At 41.9% G+C, this 21,477-nt stretch overlaps 1 protein-coding gene across 2 annotated transcripts; it reads right to left on the bottom strand.

The window, feature by feature from the left end:
• Window positions 1-1,093: 1,093 nt before the first annotated feature.
• strn4 (striatin, calmodulin binding protein 4) lies at window positions 1,094-20,756 on the bottom strand. Of its 2 annotated transcripts, XM_030744334.1 has the most exons (19): window positions 20,265-20,756; window positions 11,694-11,797; window positions 11,445-11,521; window positions 11,195-11,273; window positions 10,851-11,036; window positions 7,714-7,891; window positions 7,447-7,603; window positions 6,826-6,921; window positions 6,373-6,491; window positions 6,091-6,266; window positions 5,875-5,922; window positions 5,577-5,698; window positions 5,323-5,490; window positions 5,092-5,232; window positions 4,853-4,951; window positions 4,662-4,748; window positions 4,269-4,457; window positions 3,772-3,956; window positions 1,094-3,633 (listed from the first exon to the last, which is right to left on the bottom strand). In XM_030744334.1, exons 1-17 carry the CDS (start codon window positions 20,592-20,594, stop codon window positions 4,288-4,290), a joined length of 2,337 nt encoding a protein of 778 aa, XP_030600194.1. In that variant the 5' UTR covers window positions 20,595-20,756; the 3' UTR covers window positions 1,094-3,633; window positions 3,772-3,956; window positions 4,269-4,287. The 2 variants fall into 2 exon arrangements, with proteins under 2 accessions (XP_030600194.1, XP_030600193.1); XM_030744333.1 differs by lacking the exon at window positions 1,094-3,633 and having other exon boundaries at window positions 3,641-3,956; window positions 20,265-20,594.
• Between the last annotated feature and the right edge of the window lie 721 nt (window positions 20,757-21,477).

Here is a 21,477-nt window from a genome sequence, read left to right as displayed (position 1 = left end):
CGAGGTGCAAATACACACTAACAGCTGTTTTTGTGTACAGCAAAGGCAGGAGGCCATGTTTTTACTCAAGTACCTCTTTAAAGGCACACGAAACACATCCCTCAAAGATGACCTTTTTTCACCCCTAAAATGATCAGTGCATGCTTACAGATTCACACTCACGCAAAACTGTTGGGGCCCATTGGTAGTCGCATGGCTCCATAATATAACTGGCAAAAATACAAGAATTTCATGTAACAGTCTACACTGGGAAAACAGCTGAATCTGGTGGAATACAGGAAAAATATCAAAGATCACTACTCTTCTTCAAAATGAAATGCTGACATTAGAAAAAGCGGTGTTTTTCTACTGTCATGGAAGTCTGTTTCTGATTGTTTGGTCAGAGACATTCAAACCAGTGACCTGCTGGAGGTCATGATGGGGTAAGGACTTTCTACAGCCCTGTTCAGCTCTCCTAGAGTAACTGCCTGTCTCCTCTGTTGATGCCAGAGGTCAGAAAAGAATGACCAGATTGCTTCAAGCTAATAGGAAGGCAGCAACACAAAGAATCACGTTTTTACAACCAGAAGAGCATCACTGAACACTCAACATGTACAATGTGAACATGGACAGAATTTGGTGTAAGCATTGTTGCTGACCATGCCCATCCCTTTTTGACCAGTGTATCCACCCCCTGATGGCTGCTTTCAGCAGGATAACACACAACATCACAAATCTCAGGTCATCTCAAACTGGATTTTTGAATAGTTCTCTGTACCCAAAAGGCCTCCACAGTCACCAGATCTCAATCCAGAGGAGCACCTTTGGCTTGATGTGGTGGAACAGGAGATTAGCTTAGATTAGTCATTATGGGCTACTTGACAAATACTAAAACTGAAATTCAGGAAATCCCAGTCTCTGTTGTTCATATAATTTCAATGTATGAAAGCTTAAAACTAAATTCCTAGAGAACAGCCTTACAGTAGATATTCATACAGCCTACGTCTATAGTGGATTTTCCAAAGAAAGCATTGTGTTCACACCTTCACCTTTTCCATGTTTCCTTACATGTATAATATCCCCGAGCAGACAGACATACAAAAAAACTCAGCTCTCAATTCACTGTACAAAATTTTCATTTTTTTTTTTCTTTTCTTCCTTAATGACATACAACAGGGGACCCGTAAACAAAAAGAGAAAGTCATTTGATACAAGCTAAAATGCAGTTCAAAAATATATAATAAGACAAATTAATAAAAAGCAGGTCTCTTATCCCTTGTAGTTAGAGGAAATTGAAAACAGCTTAATATGATGTACAAAATATCACACAGTGATAAATTGCTAATAAAAAAATAAAAACACAAAGAAATGAGAGTCCTTTACCTTGGCCTCTGACTGGTAACAGATTTGTTTTTGTTTTGTTTTTTAAATCTAGTTTTCTTCTATTTTTCATGTTTTTTAATCATTTTGCTTTTTTACAAGTTGTACATTGCCATTATCAATCACAAGCAAGTTCTATGCCTAGCAAGGAAGAATGATTCACTTATGATACTACAGTATTCTTACATCTTAATAATCATATTCATAACCAAAGGAGAGAGAAAAAAAAAAAACAAAAAAGAAAACAAAGAAATGATGGACATTTACAGCACGAAATGGCAACTTTAACCATCATTTACAACCTCTGCTTCGATTTCTATTTTTCTTTTTGTGATGTGTCATACTGATTTGTCTTCATTCTCAGGCAGGGGCCCAGGGGCTCAGAGTGAAAAGACAGTGTCACTATCTCCCGCTGTCAATTAACCGTGAACAGCAGCAGTTCCACCCTTGTAGCATTCACTTCAGATTGTATAAGAAATACCTGCAAAACATTATTTCTGCACCCTGTCTATTCTCTTGTAAGCTAAAGCATTCACTTTTAGATGTAGTGCAACAAGGGGGCCAAAATGTCAATGTGATGAGAGGACGTTATGCCCAGCAGCAGTACAACAATGTAGTTGCCCCGTGTTGTTTTCTTTGACAGACTTATGTCAAAGGAACAGCAGTGTGACATCTTGTCTAATTTCACACAACAGTCCACCACCCTGTTTGAAAATAATATTATATATATATATAAATGAACTATGAATGCTAGTGTCCCCAGTGACTGCGTGTTTACCTCCAGCCTACTATCAACTGACATCTGACCAATAGTGTGCTTGGCTAATCTGAGTTGAGGTCAGCTGTGAAGAGGCAACTTAAAGCAAACAAGCTGCCCTGTAGTTACCACCAGAAATGAAGATGCAAAGAAACGTGGGTCTCAAAATAACCGCCTCCAACTGAGCCAAACGTTGTCTGGGTTTCTTAAAACTAGCAGAATTATAACATATTAGCTAGATGGGTTACATACTAAACTGAGTCACTGAGCTCAAGTGACACCCACACATCTTATAAAAAAAAAATAAAAATCAATGCTTCCTATTTGTGGCGGAATTTTAAGTGGAGTATTTTTACCCTTCCAGCATCCCCTCTACAGCAAGAGGATCCAAGTTTTACAATAGTCGTTCTCTGGCTAATATGCTACTCGTGTACATCATTCAAGAACAAGAAATCCTCACCTTGACACTCAAGTGAAGGTGATACGAGGCTTTTCTGAAAGCCCGAATAAATAAAAAACAGCCGAGAGCCTCCCGCAAAAAACTGGCACTGACCTCAGAGAGCCCATCTCTCATCTGAGCTCCTTCGTTATAATATAATTACCTGCTCGATGCACTCTTCGAGCCTGGAACAATCACGGGCCGACCTTATGCACATCCCTCTAATGAAAAACCTAACTAACACCGACTGTCAATTCTCAAGTTTGAACGCAGTTAATCAAATGATCCAACAGTGAAGTGTCACGTGAATGATGATTTTACTCAACATAGAGAAACAATCACAAAACATGTCCCTGATTCTGACTCAAGACTGACGAGGTCTTCATAGCACCGTGGTTAAACTAGTGCATATACAAACATACGGACACACACACACACACACACAATCCTCTGTACAGTAAAAAGCACCAGACCAGCCTCACACCTCTCTAAAGGTAGACTTGAACTATGCTCAATGAGATCCATCCTAAGCTGGTTAACGCAGTGTGAGAGACTCAATTTGCATGGTCGATTTCAAACTGTACATATATAGAAATAAGTAAAGTTTGTGAGAGGAATCTAAGTGACAGCTAATCTTACGCGCACACACACACACAACTAGAGGCAGAATCATGGGGACTCTATAACAATCAGACATACAATGCAACTAGGGTGTCTTTCTGACAATGTTGAAATTAAAGCTATTTGATCAAACGCTATTTTAGCCTCTTTCTAGTGCTTCCTTACGTCACACACAACTAAGGTAAACATCCTCCAACACCACACATCCTCTACCCGGAGTCTTTGGAATGTAATGCGTCGATTCCCAATGCAGAGGTCGGTTCAGGTGTTTTCTGTCAACATCGAGATCCGTTATTCCTTTAGGTCACACCTACGTATCAGTGTTAGCCACAAGCAATGTTTTAATGACTTAAAATGAAGTGTTTCCTCCTTGGTTCTCAGTGAAATGCAAGCAGTGTGTCAGCACTTGAAGCGCACAAGCATACACACGAAGTGCTTTGCGATAACCGCTGGCAGACTGGTGAAAAAAAAAAAAAAAAAGCAGAACAGAATATTGTAGTGTAGAAAAGTGTTACTCCAAACATGATTACTTGAAAACAGAGCAGCCAGAATTTTAAAGTTATAAAAAAGCATTACAAGGTATGATTAGTATTACAAGAAGTCACTGAGCCTTTAGAGAACAGTGAGGAATTTTGGGAGCCGGGAGGGTGGAGTTGACGTCCTGTGGCGATGACCCAGCCAGTGGGGTGCAGGACAAATTTTGTATGTGTGTGTGTGAGCAGGTGAAATGTGTCCACTGTAGTCTTCAGTCTCTTTTGGCCCAGTTATTAATGTAGGACTCTAAATGGAGAAGAAGGAAAAACAAAAGCAACTTTTCAGAACTGCTCCAGACACCAATAAAAAAACAGGGGGGGGGGGGGGGGGGGGGGGGGGGGGGGGGGCAAGAAACTATGTTAATATAAATATACACAGTTTGTTATTTAAAGGATTTAAAAATCCAAAAATCTATAAAAGGATGGCATGTTTGCTTGTTAGTTGGGAAACATAATCATCTGTCTGTCACTATTTATGGGTTGTCAAAATCTGTAATCTGCTAAAACCCCGCTCCCTCTGTGCCTGACACTGGTTCCTTCCTGGCATCCTACATCTCACCAAAATGACGACAGCGATGTCAGACAAAGATTTTGGCAAGTGCATCTGCGCCAGCGCTGGCAATGAAGGGCTGGGAAGAGTGGAAGGCCACGTCATGAATGGCCTCGTCATGCTTCTTCCTGTGGGCAGTGATCTCCTGCACACACGTCCTGTTGTCCAGCATCCATAAGCGCACTGAGCAGTCGTGGCCTGGAGGAGGTGCGGCAAAGACAGCAGTGTCATAAGGGGCAAAGATGACTGAAGAACCATGTAAAGGAATCCTTTTACAACCTAGATTTAATACACAGCCTATTCAGTGTGTTACATTATTATTTTTGCAGAGGCTACAGATTTTATAGGATTTCTTAAGATGCTGTTTTGCTTAGAAGGTATAAATAACTGAGGAATACTTACTGCCAGAGATGAGGTAAGTGCCTTTAGGGTCTGTAGTAAGACAGGTGACTGCATCTAAGTGTGCCACCATTGAGTGGACAACTTTACCTGTACAAACAGACAAAGCAAGTTTATTTAGATGCATCTGAGAAAACACATTCCTGTAAGTCCAGAGGGAATCATCAGATTGTCAGTGCATCTCCTGCACATACCCGTCTTGTTGTCCACGAAGCGGATGGTGCGGTTCTCGTGTGCAGTGATAGAGACGGGCTCAGATGGGTGACTGACGACACGGTTGATCAGCTCACTGCCTGCAAAGGAAGACAGAATATTCAGTTTCATCTCGGAATTCTATCTATTTATTCATTTTCACTTATAACTGAACAGATTATTACTCATGTGGCAAAAGCAAGTGTTGCACATGGTATTGAAGATTGTGTTCAGAACATACCATCTTTGGTCTGTGTATCTAGCATAGTGACGCTCTGCTCTGTATTGAGGTCATAGAGCAGCGTCTCACCACCGTCAAATGACACCACCACCTGGTTGGGATCAGTGGCCACAAAGGCCACTGAGGTAGGTGTTCCGTGCTCTGGGAAAACACAGGACATGATGAGGATGTGGGCACTGGATAGACAACAACGCTCAAAAACAAACCCACAAAGTCTACGCAGATGTCTACCTCTCTCCTTATTGAAGACAGACATGCAGGGGGATGAGTTCTGAGGATCCCAGATGCGAATGGTGCCATCTGCTGAGCATGAGGCAAGACGATGGTGAACTGCAGAGTAAGTCAGACCCCACACGCTGTCCTCATGGCCTGCTAGTACACTGCTTTCAATACCAGGATCTGGATAGAGAAACACATAAAACAAAAAAGATTAAGAAATGCAATAAACAGTAATGCTGCAACATAACCAGCTGTTAGGAACTCACCGTAGTTATCGTAGGGATCCACATTCAGGTCCGGCATTTTCCAACACCTGATGGTTCCATCTAGACCTCCGCTGTAGCAGGACTCTCCGTCTTCACCCATGGTCAGTGACAGAACGGCTCCACTAGACCAAGAGAAAGGCATTAATGGACTGCACCTTATTTTGTGAACAAAGCATGAACTGCAAACCAATTTCCAATAAAAATGTTGACTTTTATATTTTTTAAATGAAACACTGAAATTATTTGCAAATTCTGCATGCAGGTTGCAGGACTTTTATTGTTCTCAGGCCGAACTCACTTGTGTGCTCTGAATGTGTAGATGGGCTCAACGTCCAAAGCTGCATTCCTATAGAGAGACACCTTATTAAATTTCCATCTGGACTTAATTCTCCGCTGTGTTTCAGCTCATATTTGTATGGGGTAAAATGGTACATCTTTTCAAAATCCTGGATAAATAAATTTGTGATTTAACAACTTTTTTTTTTTTTTTTTTTTTAACCAGTAGGGGTCTTACTTTTTAGAGTGCATGGCCTTGTTAAGATTCCAAAGTTTTAGTGTACCATCCTCCGAGGCTGTGAGCAGGACTGCTTGGCTGGGGTGAAAGGTCAAAGCGCGGATGGCATCAAAGTGACTGCGTAGTGTGAAACGGGGGTTCCATGTCTTTTTAAACTCCTCTCTGTTATCCTGCATCTGACGGGACACACATTTGAAAAGAGTCAACATTCAAATGTTTTGAATGTACACGTGCAGCTTGTATTGCATACTTTGCTTTAATCAGAACAAAACATGAAATTACATCCATGGAAAGATCGTTGTCATTGGCAACAGTGAGATCAGCCAGCTCTCCAAGGTTCATGTCACCTCCGCCGACGGCATCCATGATGAAGACGTCAGAGGAGAAACCCAGGGCACCACCTGCAGGTTGTAAGGGGAAAAGCACAACCACTATGACTTCAACTTGACAAAAGTCAGGGATCTAGAAAAACATGCTGAGATCACTTTAAAATATAGTGATCAATCCTAGATAGTTGTGGCAAGACTTCATTTATTCCGCTTCCCTACTCCCACACTGTGTACCACTGGAAACATTTATAGTCCTAGGAGCAACCTTGCAAGCTTACCCCTACGCAAGCATCTAAATTTGAGAGTCAGCAACTAAGCTACAATTGCACAGGGGAAAACTAAAAAAGGAATGCTTGCCAGAGAATAATCTGTGTTTTTATTGGCATATTTGGTAGGGAAGTCTTACCTTCCCCGGAGCGAGCCTGTCCGGATACAGATGGGGGCGGGCTAGGTTTAGGGGGGAAGTCTGACATCATTCCTTGTAACTTGTTCCTGCGGTTCTCTGAACCCAGCAAGAGGAGAGAGACACAATACAGTCACGCAGAGAGGTCGAAGGAGGACGGGGAGGTCAACAGTGAGACAGATAAGAGAAACAAAGGCAGAAAGAAACTAGAAGACAAACCTCATTCTTTACATATGATAACAACATACACTCATACAATTTTATTCACAAAGGCACAGCTACAGTGTAAATATGGTTCAAAGAGTGAAATGTGAACACATAAAAAGAGAAGGCAGCATGCGTGGTAACCTTTGAAATGGCCCTGGACCACAGAAAGTACATCTACAGACAAAGATGACTGCTACACAGCCCTGAAGAGTCACAGACTGACAGCTTGTGAAACAGGACAGAGAGACAGGTGGTTGGGAAAAGAGGTTGGTTTTATTGACAAGAAGAGATGTCAAGACACAATGAGAAGTAAAAGATAAAAAGGTGAGCAAGGATAGGGACAATAAAGACAGATACACTTGTGGCAGTGATCCTGGCAGTGCTTGTGCTGATGATGTTGCTATGGCAACAGCGTACCTAACTCCCGTCCATCCCCCGAGATCCGGGCCTCTCCCGCCCCCTCCCCATCCTCCCCTGAGCCCAGGAAGTCAAATTCACTGAGGGCATCTTCTGAGTCGTCTTCGTCCTCCTCGTCTTCAGGGTCCAGATCTGTGGTCATAGGCTCCGAACCCATCTGGACATGAGAACAGAGTAGAGAGCAGGGTTGGACGTATGATAAGTAGCTTGTAGTTTGTTTGGGGGTTTTGTTGTGAAAACATTTCTTGGACATTTAATCTTCCATACCTTTACACGAGACTTTTTGCTCTTGCGTGGACCATCGATGCAGTCCGTGGCCATGCCTTGGAATTCATCTTCCTCATCACTGTCATCTTCGTCATCATCCTCACAGCCATGCAGGAAGGGGATCTTATCAAGCACCGAAGCACCCACACGTTCCTTAGAGCTTTCCTTGCCCGCATTCCTACAAACAGACGCACAGCTGAGTATCTTGACCGCATGTTTAATTCAAAGACGAACAAAAAGATTGTTCAGATCATGGACTGAACGGCTGGGGGAAGGAGGAGTTTAATTATACTGCATAACATTATACTCTTTTTAAATAATTTCAAAACTGGACATCGCAACATCTGTGAACGACTTGAGACTTATGGGTACGTACAGTTGGGTTTGGGTAGGATCTGAAGAACACCATATTGCCACAGAGTATCTGAACAAAAGCCTTTCAGTTTTGATAGTGGGCTGAGAAATTACAGGCATTTTTAGCATTACACTTTGCTTTTAACAGGCTCAACGGCATTTGGAAAAGTTAACATAACCATACATTAAAATATATTAATTATACTTAAGTCTTAAGATTTGCTCTTGGGTTGTTTTTTTTGGTTCATGTTCCATCTGAACAGCATTTGAGAGAATCTAAGCAGAAAGTACAGACTTCTTCATTTGTTGTTATAGTTATTATTACTGGCACTTTTTTGCACTGACTGCATCACATTTGACAGATGATGTGGGATGCTTTGGATGCTGAGCCCCTCTTTTCCCTCTCTTCCAATCATTCTGGTATAAGTTAATATTGGTTTCATCTCTTCAAAGCCTTGTCTTTTGTACTTTGTGTTCCCACTGGGTTGCATCCTGTGGTAAAGCTTTCTGTGGTGTTCCTTGAATTCACAACTACCTTCTCCACAGTGTTCTTGACTTGGCTGGATGTTGTGGAGGGCTTATTTTTTTCCTTAAAAAGGAAATATTTCTGCAATCACTCACTTAGTTGTTTTCTGTGGTCTACTTTATGCTGCATTCTTCTTAGGAATGTACCAGTTTGTTGATTTGGTTACTGCTAAAATTTCTGCTATTTGGTATGGTTTATTTTCAGCTAAGTCATGGACCTCTTAGAGTGGAGGTTGAGAGCTCCCGTGAACAGCTACCAAATGCAAATTTAATACTTAGAATCAACTTCAGACCTTTTAACTTCCTATTTATCATGAAATAAAAATGAAACATGCCACATTTGGCCATAAAACTTTACTTTTGAGCTCGTCTGCACACTGAAGTGACAGCTGTCTTAAATTTGGCTGCAGTGACCATTAAACAGCCTCATCAACATGATGAATTGTCTCACTTGCAGACATCTTCTGTCACGTCATTTTTTGCTAGCTTTAGAATTTAGATTGTATGTGTATATGTGTATAATATGTGTCCCTGGTTGTTTTAACCAGGTGTCATTTTACCGATGAGAAAGAGAAGCAGAAATGGCTACAGTTGGTAAGGTATGTTACAATCATCTTTAATAGTGAACAGTCTTTGGTTATGCCATTGCTGTTTATTTAGGAGCATTTGGACCCGGAAATGACCAGATAGCATTCAGCGGCATGTTTAGTCATGGGGGCTACTGGTGAAACTGTGCCAACTTTGTTTTACAGGGAAGAAAAAGTACTATATTTATTTTTTATGGTTGGAAAAATGGACCATTAAATTTATATCAGCAGCAAACCTGATTAAAATTTTTGAATGAAGTATCCATCTTCCGTGTGTTTACTACCACATTTTAAATAACCTTATGCTAAATGTAAAAGTTGATAGCTAAATAAGTGCCAATTCATAATTATGTGATTCATAATCTGATTAGTCGACTAATCGTTTCAATAGTCGATGACTAATCGACTATCAAAATAGTCGTTAGTTGCAGCCCTACTCACGATACAATGAGAGTTATCTCATATACCCATCTATTGCTTAATGAATTTCTGAGAGGTAATTCTAATTTCTAATTTGGATAATATTCACTGTTTGTAATAGGATACCATTAGCTATCACCATATTGGAAAACAGTCAGATTTTCCAAAAAGAATCCTGATTTAGGTCATTCTAAACTCCGCTGCACTTTGCGTAAGACATGTTTGACAGGTTTAGGATTCAGTATGCCTTAGGCCTGATTAAACTTCTGCAGTGAATCTTTGTAGAGCCAGAACATAATCTATGTATACTTTTGCTGATGCATTATGTGTTAATTACTTTGTGGTTGTACCCTGGTGTTTTATGAGGTAGAAACAAACAAAAGCAAATATTTAAAACAAATAAAATGCTGGGTCTTTTTTTTTTTCCTCCTGGGTCCCCACTTTTTGTTGTGGTCATTTTTTTCTGGGGCAAACATATTTATCCCTCAAGTTTTTCCATCTCTTTGTACATTCCATCACATCCATTCCGATAGTTTCAGCAATCTCCCTCCAGGAATTTGATGACATTTGTAAGTCCATATATTGACTCTATGATTATTAGTCCTTATGTTGAGACAATGATTGTTATTCTCTCACTGATAAATTAACAAACTGCAGTGAAAAGTAGCTGGAAATGCAAGGGAGGAGTTGACGGTACCAAACAGAATAGTTGCGGGCTGAGCCGACCTGACGTGTAGTTAAATTTCTAGGGAGGTGCAAGTCAGCATACGCCATAGGTTACAGTGTAGGGTTTCAGAGGGGTTTGCGGTTACAGTGTAGCTACGGTGCAGATTTCCCACTGAAGCATAAATCCCCAGTTAATGTGTCAGTCCGCCATGTTTGTGAATGAATAATTAAATTACGACATGATGTAAAAAAAAATTATGCTTTGTCTACATAGTTTGTAACAAGACTGTAAGTAAATGCTGCCATAATTTGTCCACTGAATTTCTGCATATGACAACACCCTGCATGATACATAAACTGATTATGTGAAAGACACAAACTTTTACATACACAACTAGCAGCAATAGAACGTTCAGACTTTTAAGAAGTAGGTTTCAAACAAGGACATCTAAAGCATAAAAAGAAAAAAAAAGAAACTGGCTTTTTGTACTGCAAAAGGTAAATGTTTACTGTGCCATCACTGCTCACAATACAACTCTTGTGCTTTGCAACTTCAAAGACGGGCGTGTGCATCCACTGTCTCACCTTTTTATTTGTTCCTCTATTTGTCTGACCAACAAGGACTCTCCACCTGCTCGTGGTTCAGGCTCAGGACAGCTCTCACTGGGTGGGGGCCCATTAGCTTCAGGGCTGCTCCGCCCGAGAAGGGAGCGCACACGCTTAGAACGCATGTCCAGGATGGTGTCTGAATAACCCACTTCCTCAAGATATCTACATTCACAGCAAAAAGTATGCAAAAACATACACACATAGTTATATAAATGAATCATTTAAGTCTAGATCAGAAGTTTAATGTCAAAGATAAAGTTCTGATGGAACACATTAGTATGGCACTGAGATAAAAGGAGCAGATGATGGTGAAGCCTTACTTGCGTAGTAGCTGACGTCCCTCCTTCCAGGACATCTGATTGGCTGGCTCTGAATCTGACTCAGCCGGCCCATTGGGAACTACAGAAAATAGATTGTTCAATAGTGATGCAACAGCAAGGCATGAGAAGAAAAAGAGAAAAGCAGAAACTTCGAGCTGCACTCAACACTCCACAGGAATGTAAATGAAACGGAAGTAGACACCATAATGCATCCAAATAACAGAGTATATAAGCGCTTAGTCAAACATACGTTGATCTGCCTCCGTCTCTGGTTTCTTGTCCCCAGGACTCTGGTCATTTCCTGTCTTCAGCTTTTGGTGCTTAGCCCTGTAATGCAACAAAGGAACACATGAGGGCAACATTTCAAGCTTACACAAATAAATCTTTCACTACCAAAATCATTCTGCCTGAAGAATGCAAACTGCCAGGATAATCTGAAAGAATTACTGACATAAAGAGACTGGGACACAAAGAGGGACTTTCCAGGAATTTGTTTTACCTCTCTTGTTTGAGAGCGTACTCCAGCATTTTGATTCGCCTCACCAGGTCCTGTTTCATATTCTCCTGCCCTTTCCTCTCACCCTGAAGGAACGCCACCTGAGCCTGAAATACACATATACACAGCATAGTAAGGAACACACACCCCACATCCACCCACATAAGCGTAAACAAAACTAAGATAAATTGAGACTGAAAAGAACTGGATACAAAATGTGTGCATTGGCTGAAAAGTAAAGCAATCAATACCAACAGAATATCACAATGAGAGACTGAAGAAAAAAGTTTGATGTGACTAGCTCTGCAAAAAAGAAAAAAAAAAGACTTTTGAAAACCAAGAGGAATAAGTAGAGGGTTGTGGAATAGGGCTCTTATTTTTAACTTTCCTAACCGAGGTCTCACTGCGCATCTGCAAAAGGAGGAAAAACAAGACACGGGGCAGCCAAATTCAAACACCCTCTTTCAAAACTCATCCTTCATTGTGCTTCCTCTCTCATTTCCCGTCCATTTCCTTCCTCATGGCTGATAAAATTCTTACCTTGAGGAAAGAGATGTTCACTGCTTGTTCTGACTTTTCACCAAAGAGTTTTGAGAGAAACAAGAAAGTACAGTGATGACACAGCTTCCAAAGACTACATCAAGATAGGGTTTCTCTTGAGTAAGCCATCATAATGCAAGTTTTGACAAAAATGTGAAATGAATTCCAGAGTTGATGGCAAAGATTGCTAATGCCGGTTTCAAACCGGCTGCTGACAGCTCACAGAATGCAGCTTTTATGTAAAACTCATTTAACATCAGGCACTATCCTGCCCGCTGTTGGTTGGAGAAGAAAAATGCCCCAGTGAGGGGAAACAAAACAAACAAAATAGTGATCGCTGTCAGAAGTAGGTTTAAAAGCCCTAACCCTGTCTCTACTCACAGGATGGTAACTGTGGGCACAACAGGCATTTTTTTTTCTCTCCCTGTGCCAAGTGGTGCTGGAGCATTAATACAGCTTCTTTTACAGCCCAGTTCTCCTCTGCACGCCCCTGTCTGTGTCCACGAGTCTGCTCCCACACACATACGCAATTCTATAAAACTGGAACAGTCTAAAAACGCCATCTCATGGGGCAGACACTTGGTCTGCTTGGGAGGGTAGTCAATCTCTAAGAAAAAGCACACACACACACACACACACACACACACACACACACACACACACACACACACACACACACACACACACACACACACACACACACACACACACACACACAGTCATGTAACCAGCTAGAAGGGCTAGTGGAACACAGGATAATCTGCCAAGCAAACCTTGCTACTGCTGCTGAGTAATCCTGATTAATGCAATGTGATTTTATATGCTTATCTGAGAGTTTTGGAGATAACTGTCAAAGCTAGTCTGTTAACACTGCAGGAATGGCCTAAGAGGTCCTGAAATACAGATACTTCACGTGGCTTACAATTGGCCTAAACTAAGAGGGGCAAGTCAGTACTGAAATAGCCTCTTAGCCATTACTGAGATGAAATCAAAAACAGTTTAGCTTAGCCATGCATGAACAGCACTCCTATACATTTGCATTTCAACACATGCAAGTAGTTATTACGCAGTTGTGTTCTGTAATGGCAAATACAATGATGTATTTGCGCATTCAATGCAAGCAAAAACACATGTTTCAGAGTGACATAATCAGACATAAATGTGCATAAACTTACTAAAATACCAGATAAACAGAGCTCGAGTGTTGTAATAACCAGTTGATGGTGTGGGAGGTTTAGGTATCACAGCACAGCATGTGCATTATATACCGTGTACTATAAAAGGTTGTGCATAGATGGAATGCAGTCCAAGATTGAAAAAACAAACAAACTTCAAATCTAAAAGGCATTATTGTTTTATGTTAGCTGCCCTGTGTACAATTTTTCAGGTAGAGGTCGGTATTTGAGGAATCTGCGGTCTTTTTACACAAATAAACTGTTAAGTCAGATTTTTCAGTGTGCTGACTCTTTCGTGTCATTGGATGAATGAGTCGCTTTGTGAAAACAGCCTTGACATGCAATCCTGCTTAAAAACCTACTAAAAGACTTCAACTAAAAATGACGTTGTGACCATCAGCTACAGACAGGTGAGTTTATGACCCTCACTGTAAACCTAACTTGTACTTGAGGGAACAAAAGTGCTTGACTCAGCAGCAGCCTCCTGAAGACAGACACAGTTACAGTAATTTCACTAATTGTTTTACGAATTTTTTATTTATTTATTTATTTATTTTTTACCTTTATTGGACAGCGAACAGTGAAGCTAGACAAGAAAGTGGGAAGAGAGAGTAAGACACGCAGCAAAGGGCCTATAGGACAAAGGACGTGCTCACCTACTAAGCCAACCCAGTGGCCAGTAATCTCACTATGGTTTGAATAATGACTTGACTGTTTAATGGTGTAAATTTGATCATGTGCATAAGTGAATGAGTCATCAAATTAGCAATATTTTTTTCACACATTCCACCTCTAAGCAGAACGTGTTTACTTCACCCTTGTGGGGCAAGGATACACGTTTCTGCTCTTACTCACACACAGACGAGCTACAACTTGCCTTTGGACACAGATAAGCATTACACCCCTATGTACCAGTCTCACCCTGTGTTCCTAGAAGGATGAGTGTCATGATCCCCTGGGAGCTCTGGCTGGCCTGTTTGTGTTTTCTATGGTTTTGTTTTTCTGCCTCTTTGTGTGTGTGTTGTGCGGTGTCTTGCATATGTGCGGAGACAGGTGTGTCCTGGTGGCTCCACCCACGGGGTTCAATGCTCACCTGTGGCAGGTTATTTGTCACTCACCTGTTTCTCATGTGTGCATGTAAGCTAGTGGAAGCTTTCAGTCATCACCAGATCATTTCATCAGCCAGGTACTCAAGTTGGCACCTGTTTGGATTTTGCTACCTTTTGCTCTTGGATTAGTTCCTCTCTCTATACAGACTTTATATGCTTGGAAATCCCTCTGAAGGGATCATAAACACCCTCTGGAGTTGGTGTTTATGAATGTGTGAGACGCCCACGGACACCCCGCAGCCTCAAGCCGCTACTGACTCTCCGCAGCCTTGTGGTTTTGACTTACCTTTTGAATAAACTCTGTAAAGACTATTTTTCAGTGTCCAACATTAGAGTCCTCACCCATGAAGCATGACGGAACAATCTGACCAGCTGGAATCAGCAAACACGACTTCTCTTCAGGCAGCCCTCTCTTCTCTCGGGATGTTCTCTCCAGTTAGTTTACTAATTCTGAACTTCCATCCAAGAAAGAAACCATCTTACCTGCATCCTGCCCTGGAGGTGGAGTCGCTGGTGTGGACCGCTCAGCAGAATGAGCCAGATCCAGGAACCGGACCTCCCAACCACCTCTATGTCCCATCATCTGTCCAATCCCAGGTAATTCATTGGGCTCACACAGCCAAGTTCACGTCACTTCAGAATCTATTATATAATTAAGTTTCTCCAGAGACTGTTTTGGTGGCCCTCTTTGGCTCGAGATACATAGGAGCCTGTAAAATCTGAGCTAGAAATAAAATCTCCTCAGCTCCCCTGACTGGACATCTTAAACCCCTGCCAATTCTAGGCCGCCCTTGATCCCACCTTTCCACCGACTTTGTCACCGGACTTCCACCATCCTTAGGTAATACCACTGTGACAATAATTGTTAATTATGACAGTAATCGATTGTTTTTCCAAAGCAGCTCATCTAATCACCCTGCTCAAGATTCCCAGTGCCCTTGACACCGCCCAGTTCCTCACCAAACACGTCTTCCGTCTTCATGGCATACTCCAGGTTATCGTTTCTGATCGAGGCCATTGGTTCCTCGTCTGATGTGTGGAAGGAATTTTGTTCCTCTCTTGGCATTCAGGTCAGTTTATCCTCCGGATTCCATCCTCAGATCAATAGCCAGACTGAGTGGTTAAACCAAGAGCTGGAGGCAGCGCTGCGGTGCGTAGCCTCCACCAAGCAAGCCACATGGAGCTCGAGCTGTCAGCGGCTATGGGAGGTCAACCCCTCTGCTGTCCTTCGGATGGCTGCTCACAACAAGTGGTTAGCTGATTGACATCGTCTTCCTGCACCCAGGTACTCCCCAGGGCAAAAGGCTGTCCACTAGAGACAGCCACCTACACACTGAATCCAAGAGGTTATCTCCAAGTTTTATCAAACCCTTTAAAATAAGTGCCGTCATTAATCTTGTTACTGTGAACATGAAAATCCATAACTCTTTTCTCTCCCAGGTCAAACACCTGTGCCCCCCCACCTCCTGCCCAGGTCATCAATGGACAGCCCATCTACTTGGTTCGCTGGCTGTTGGACGTGAGGCGGTGTGGTTGTGGCTTTTCAGTACAGTTTGGGGGGGCTTTGACTTACCTCCTGAATAAACTCTGTAAATACTATTTTTCAGTGTCCTGCATTTGAGTCCTCACCTGTGAAACATGACAGAAGGATCTGGCTGGCCGGACTCAGCTGGTGAAACATGAGCAAGTTCTTTAACATCTGGTGGTGGACCGAGCAGTATCTCGCAAGTTAGAAGAAATTGAAAGTTTTGTTCATGTTATGTACTCAAAAGATTGCCCTCCCTCCACAGCCTCGCTCTTAGGAGGAGTGTCTGATCAATTTGCCACTGCCTCTCCATCACTGACGCCTCTGGCATTGTCGGCCCCTGTCGAACCATCGGAGCCCTTGGAGTGAGTTCTCCCATCACGGGTCCTGTTTTCTGGTGAGTTAGGGGATGCCCAGGGGTTTCTCACCCAGTGCACTCTAGTTTTCAAGCAGTCCTCACCCGTGAAACATGACAACTAGTGCCCAGAACCTCAAAGCCCTGACATGGTCTTGTTGGCCAAGTTAGAAACAAGGCTGCATTTATACACACACACAGACCCAAACACAATGCAAGAACAGTCTTTTCTTGATACCTAAAGGTAACTAAAACAAAAGTTCAAAGGCTTTATTGCTATATGGAAGTTTTCATGAATGACTTACCACCAGCTCTTATTCTTAAACTTAAAGCTTCTACACTGAAAAAAAAAGGATGTACCATTTTTAATGAGACTGCTACAGCAGACAGTGTAATTGCATAAGAGGATGTAACACTTGCACAGTTTTTCACTTTCATTTGTCTGTTTTTCTGCCCTTTGCCTGCTTCACATTCTTGCTTTTACTCATGTGCTCATCCCAGTGCAGGATCCAGGCCAGGAGCTGTAAGACAAGGGCATCCATTCCTCAGGTAGAGAACCTCATTGTGAGACTGAGACTTAAAATTGGAGCAGAAGCTGTTGAGACAATCCCAACAGATGTGGCACAGCAGGCTGAAACCCATCACTGCTTTTTGTATCGAAAGCTAAAAGAAAATCCGATTCCATCTGTTAAACAGGTCAAAGAGGAATAAAACCACTTGGGTGTCATTTACCATAGCCCTAGTAACAATGACACTGTGGTTATTTTCTTCATAATATGTTGGTAAACTAAGCAAGCCTAAAGTACAAAGGGCCCACGGTGCAAGCGAACCTGTCACGCCATCTGATCTCTCCTTCCTGTCGGTGGGTTTTCCTCCATGTGGCCTACTGCCGCTGACCTTTCCAGAGTTTGTCGTCACATGGAGCACAGCCACATTTAGCCTATTCTGTCAGTCCTTCTCTACTAGCTGCAGAACAGGGTCAAGGGCAGCTTTCTTCCTCCACTGGCCATCCTCCATCTTTTTATCCCTTCGTTCCCGTGAGAGAATTCATGAGCAAACAAGTAGAGCAATGAACCTTTCTGGGACAGTGTGCTTTGATGGAGTGTGTTAGGGTGTGTGTGCAGTGCAAGAGCGGTAGCTAAATAATAACATCCCAAAAAAGTTGGATTTCATGACTAAGTTTGGTTAAAACATGCTTGATTTCAAAGCAAAAAAAAATAAAAAATTATATAATTTTTAAGATTTCATGAGAAAAGAATGGAATGGAAAAAAAATATGGAAAAAACATGCATACAAAAAAAATAGCTGCATATATAACAGGAAGACTGCAAGTGAAGGAGGGGTGCTGTATAATACAATACATATGGAAGTCATGTGTGTGTCATGGCTGAGAGCTCAGAGCTATTAATTAGAGATATGTACCCAGGGACCCCCAGGCCCACACAGAACAGGAAGTGATGTAATTTGGGTCACCAGTAATCTATTCTACGCCACTACTGACACGCTTAATAAAATTAAACAGCTGAAAATGAGAACACTTCAAAGGAGGACAGGTTGAGGTCATCCCTTTACCCTGTAGAATAAATGACTCGGTTCAATATCTGAGACATAGTCTGTCTATTAAATTATGATTATGATCATGCAAAAACAACATCTACTTAGAAACAAGAGGGCAGTAGTGTGTTTTCATAGAATACACCAAAGCTTCTTAAGTGTCTGAATTACAGACAGGCAAAAGCCACGGCCACCTGTCAGTGAAGACACAGCACCACAGGTGGCTTAACACACGAACACGGGCACAGAGACGGCACACGTGTTGTGGTCCCGCAGAGACGTGCTAAGCTACAAAGACATCTATTCTGTCGTACAAAAAGTCCTGCAGATCTAAGGCAATAGTGTTAATTTCCTGTCAGATACTGCTGATAATTTTGTTGCCCCCTGACATCTCAGATTTTTGCACGTGGCTCTGTATAGCCTTTGAAATAAAATGCATAAAATATCATGTGCAGGCAACATGTGAGCAAACTGTGGAAACATGTACAGTATGTTAACTTTGCAGGTTATGACCGGGGGGCATGCTAACTGGCTCAGTGAGAGAGAGCTGCAAGCATGTTGGCAACAAAAGCCAGAGGCCTGGGGGTGTTAAAATGTAAGCCAGGTCAAATTTTCAGCCCAGCACTCCAGTTATCTTCTCTTCCTCTGAGCACAGGACGTGGTGCTAATTGTACTCATGAAACCAGACCATGTGCAGCAAATGCATACAAACAAACAAAGTTCCATAACAAGCACTTAATGGCATGTCGGACATGGCAATCACTTGCTTCTGCTTTTCATTCCCGGTCTTCCTTCGTTTTTAGAAAAGCAAGCAAGCACCACCAGTTTGTTATTGTTCATTCATATTTTATCAAGCCCCTATTTATAACTACATATGTTTGAGTTAAGGGCAAAGTAAGAGAGTTCATCATAATTACAAGAAAACTGTAGTTGATGGATAACCACAAATGAAAAGATGAACTGTTCAAGCACAGAGTTAAGAAAATATGTTTGTATGTTTTCCTAACCTTTCTTAATCCTGGAACAATCTGACGAGAAAGCACAATCTTGCCCAGTAATGCTCTGCTTTTTAATTTAATGCATGCTGATGAGGTGAATAGTACTGTGTCTGTCTTTTGCTGTTGGCCTCTGAATAACTGGGACCTTTGGGGGAATCGCACATTGCTCATGGGGATTCCTTTGGCACTGAGTCACACATTCACATTCATTTTTCTGGCCGTTGTACAGATTTAAACCACTTACCTTTAAGGCAAACAGTGTTTTTAGTGTCATTCTACATTCACTATTCACAAACTACACATAGTAAAGATAATAGATACAATTGCATGTTTTGCTGCACATGGGGTGGAAATTTGCAGTAATCTAACACTTGTTATTGATCATCAGTACTCATGTATTAATGATCACTAATGTAAATACAATTTTATTACATACAGTAAAAAAAAGTTTTGTGTGTGTGTCTGAGTGCCATCAGGTACAGAGGCATTCATACTACAGATCACAGTCTGTTGTGCCTCAGGGAACTGCATCTCAATTTAGCTGTCTTGTGTGCCTATGTTCAAAGGTCACACTGATCATTGTGTCTCACTGTGCAAATTGTTTTGTGAATAAATATCTTAGCCATCAAACTACTCACTGTTTTACGTTGACTTTTCTTGAGTAAGAGCAATATATGAATGCCTACACATCTATGAATGCAGTAATTGCAAAGGGAAATCACAGCTGGTTAACATCGTTATCATTTTTAACCACAACACCACACCTACAAATTGGTTGAATCGTTCCTGTGGGGTATGAAAAATCAGATTACCAACTACTGTCTATTTTCACATACGAATAAATGCTAAACTCTTAGATAGCGTGTAAACCAGGCGCGTCTTTGATGTTTACCTGCATAAAGTATCAAGGAGAGACAAGGTAGCCACACCTAAACTGTTTGACTACCTTTTAATTTGCAGGATAGCTTGCTTGCTAAAACTCTATTATCTAATTTTGTGGTGTGTATCTGTATTGATTGCATCAACATTATAAGTCCAGAAGGTATCATTTTTATGTAACAATTTTGTTTTTTTATGTTTAAAGGATAGTGACTTTTGTTTTTTTTTCTTTAGCTGGAGGTCATACAGCTCCCACACTTTCATCTACTGTCTAGTAATAACGCATCCTGGTCAACTGTAAGGTTAGCCTATTAGCATTTTGTCATCCAGGGCATGTGTACATTCGCAAAGCAACACCGGAGGAGCTCCGGTGATATCCTACCAGGCCTTTACTTGGCGTTACAGCTACAAACGCGGGCTTAACGATAAATACATTTACCCTGAGTTCGTCTCTCTCAGCCTCCCAGCGGTATTTCTCGGCCTGGAAGCGTCCCCACTCGTACTGGATGAAATGCAGGATCCCAGGAAGCGTCATACCCGACTCCGCGTCTTGCGGCTCCCGAGATTGCAACGGTCCGGGGACAGCCCCGGCGGCGGCTGCTGCTGCTGCGGCCGCTGCCATCGCCCCGGTCGCAGCAGCTGATGTCGCCTGGCTCGGTGCTGCTTTGGGCCCGTTTGGGTTGCGCCCCGCTCCGGCGTTGCCGCCGCCGCTGCTGCCGCCGCCTCCGGAGTTCGGGTTTGATCCTCCGCCGGTTCTGTCCGCCTCCATTTTAACCGTTCAACCTTTCGCCAGGATAAGGAGATGTAAACGGGCAGAATGGATGAATAAAAAATATTGAAAAAAAAAAGTACCCCTTGCCCTTTTCCAACCCAGCTGCACTTCACTATAAGCTACCCTCCTTTCTTCCTTTCTCACACGCACGGAGCAAAATTACTATTCTGTTGGTAAAATACTACACTTCCGCTTCCAAACCTCCAGCGTAAAACATAGTCCGACCGCAGTGTTACACCGCGGCCTGGTAAGTTACTGACAAATCCCTTTCCCCAAAAACTCTTGCTTGGAATGTTAAAAGTAACTTTAAAATAAAGCAACGTCAGAATGCGTTTATTTGATATAATTCACCTGAAAACAAACATTAACATATTTGCTGCTCTTATTTTGTATATCCCGGACGAGTTTCCTACTCGTGAAATGCCCAGTGTGGGTGACAAATAAAGGGCCATGTTTTCTATAATAGACAATGAACATGTCGCTAGGGAAATGGATTTCCTGCCATTTTGTGAGCAGGGACGTCTTAGGAAACAATAAAGTTAACCAAAATAATCCACAACGCCATTTCCGGTCGTGATTTTAGCTTTGATTTTTTTGGGGGGGGGGGTGTTTATTTGTTTGGGGGGATTGTGACAACAAAACAAAATCGTTTATAGCCAATAAATACATTTCTTGACGACATATTTGTAACTCTTCATTTTCTTATTCAATCTTCATAACTTCTGCAATAACAGTTATAGTTTTGTATATAGCTTGTGTTAGAGCATTGCAGATTTTTTTCCCTTTTTTGCAGGAGATATTATGCGTATATATCAGGAAAACGCGACAAGCCTTGCGTAAAATACGTGCCTTTGTTTTGAATAGATATAAAGATGGCTAT

The sequence above is a fragment of the Archocentrus centrarchus genome, chromosome 13 (assembly GCF_007364275.1).
Source record: "Archocentrus centrarchus isolate MPI-CPG fArcCen1 chromosome 13, fArcCen1, whole genome shotgun sequence".
In the NCBI taxonomy this organism is placed as follows: domain Eukaryota; kingdom Metazoa; phylum Chordata; class Actinopteri; order Cichliformes; family Cichlidae; genus Archocentrus; species Archocentrus centrarchus.
The sequence above is the reverse complement of the archived record's forward strand: the minus strand, read 5'-3'. Positions and strand labels throughout refer to the sequence as shown.

Excerpts from the sequence above, each read along its gene's own strand:
- strn4 (XM_030744334.1), bottom strand. The coding sequence starts at position 20,594 with ATGGAGGCGGACAGAACCGGCGGAGGATCAAACCCGAACTCCGGAGGC. Across the intron at positions 5,699-5,874 it reads TACACATTCAGAGCACACAA|TGGAGCCGTTCTGTCACTGA; the intron begins GTGAGTTCGGCC and ends CTCTTGGTCTAG. Across the intron at positions 5,491-5,576 it reads GGATCCCTACGATAACTACG|ATCCTGGTATTGAAAGCAGT; the intron begins GTGAGTTCCTAA and ends TTCTCTATCCAG.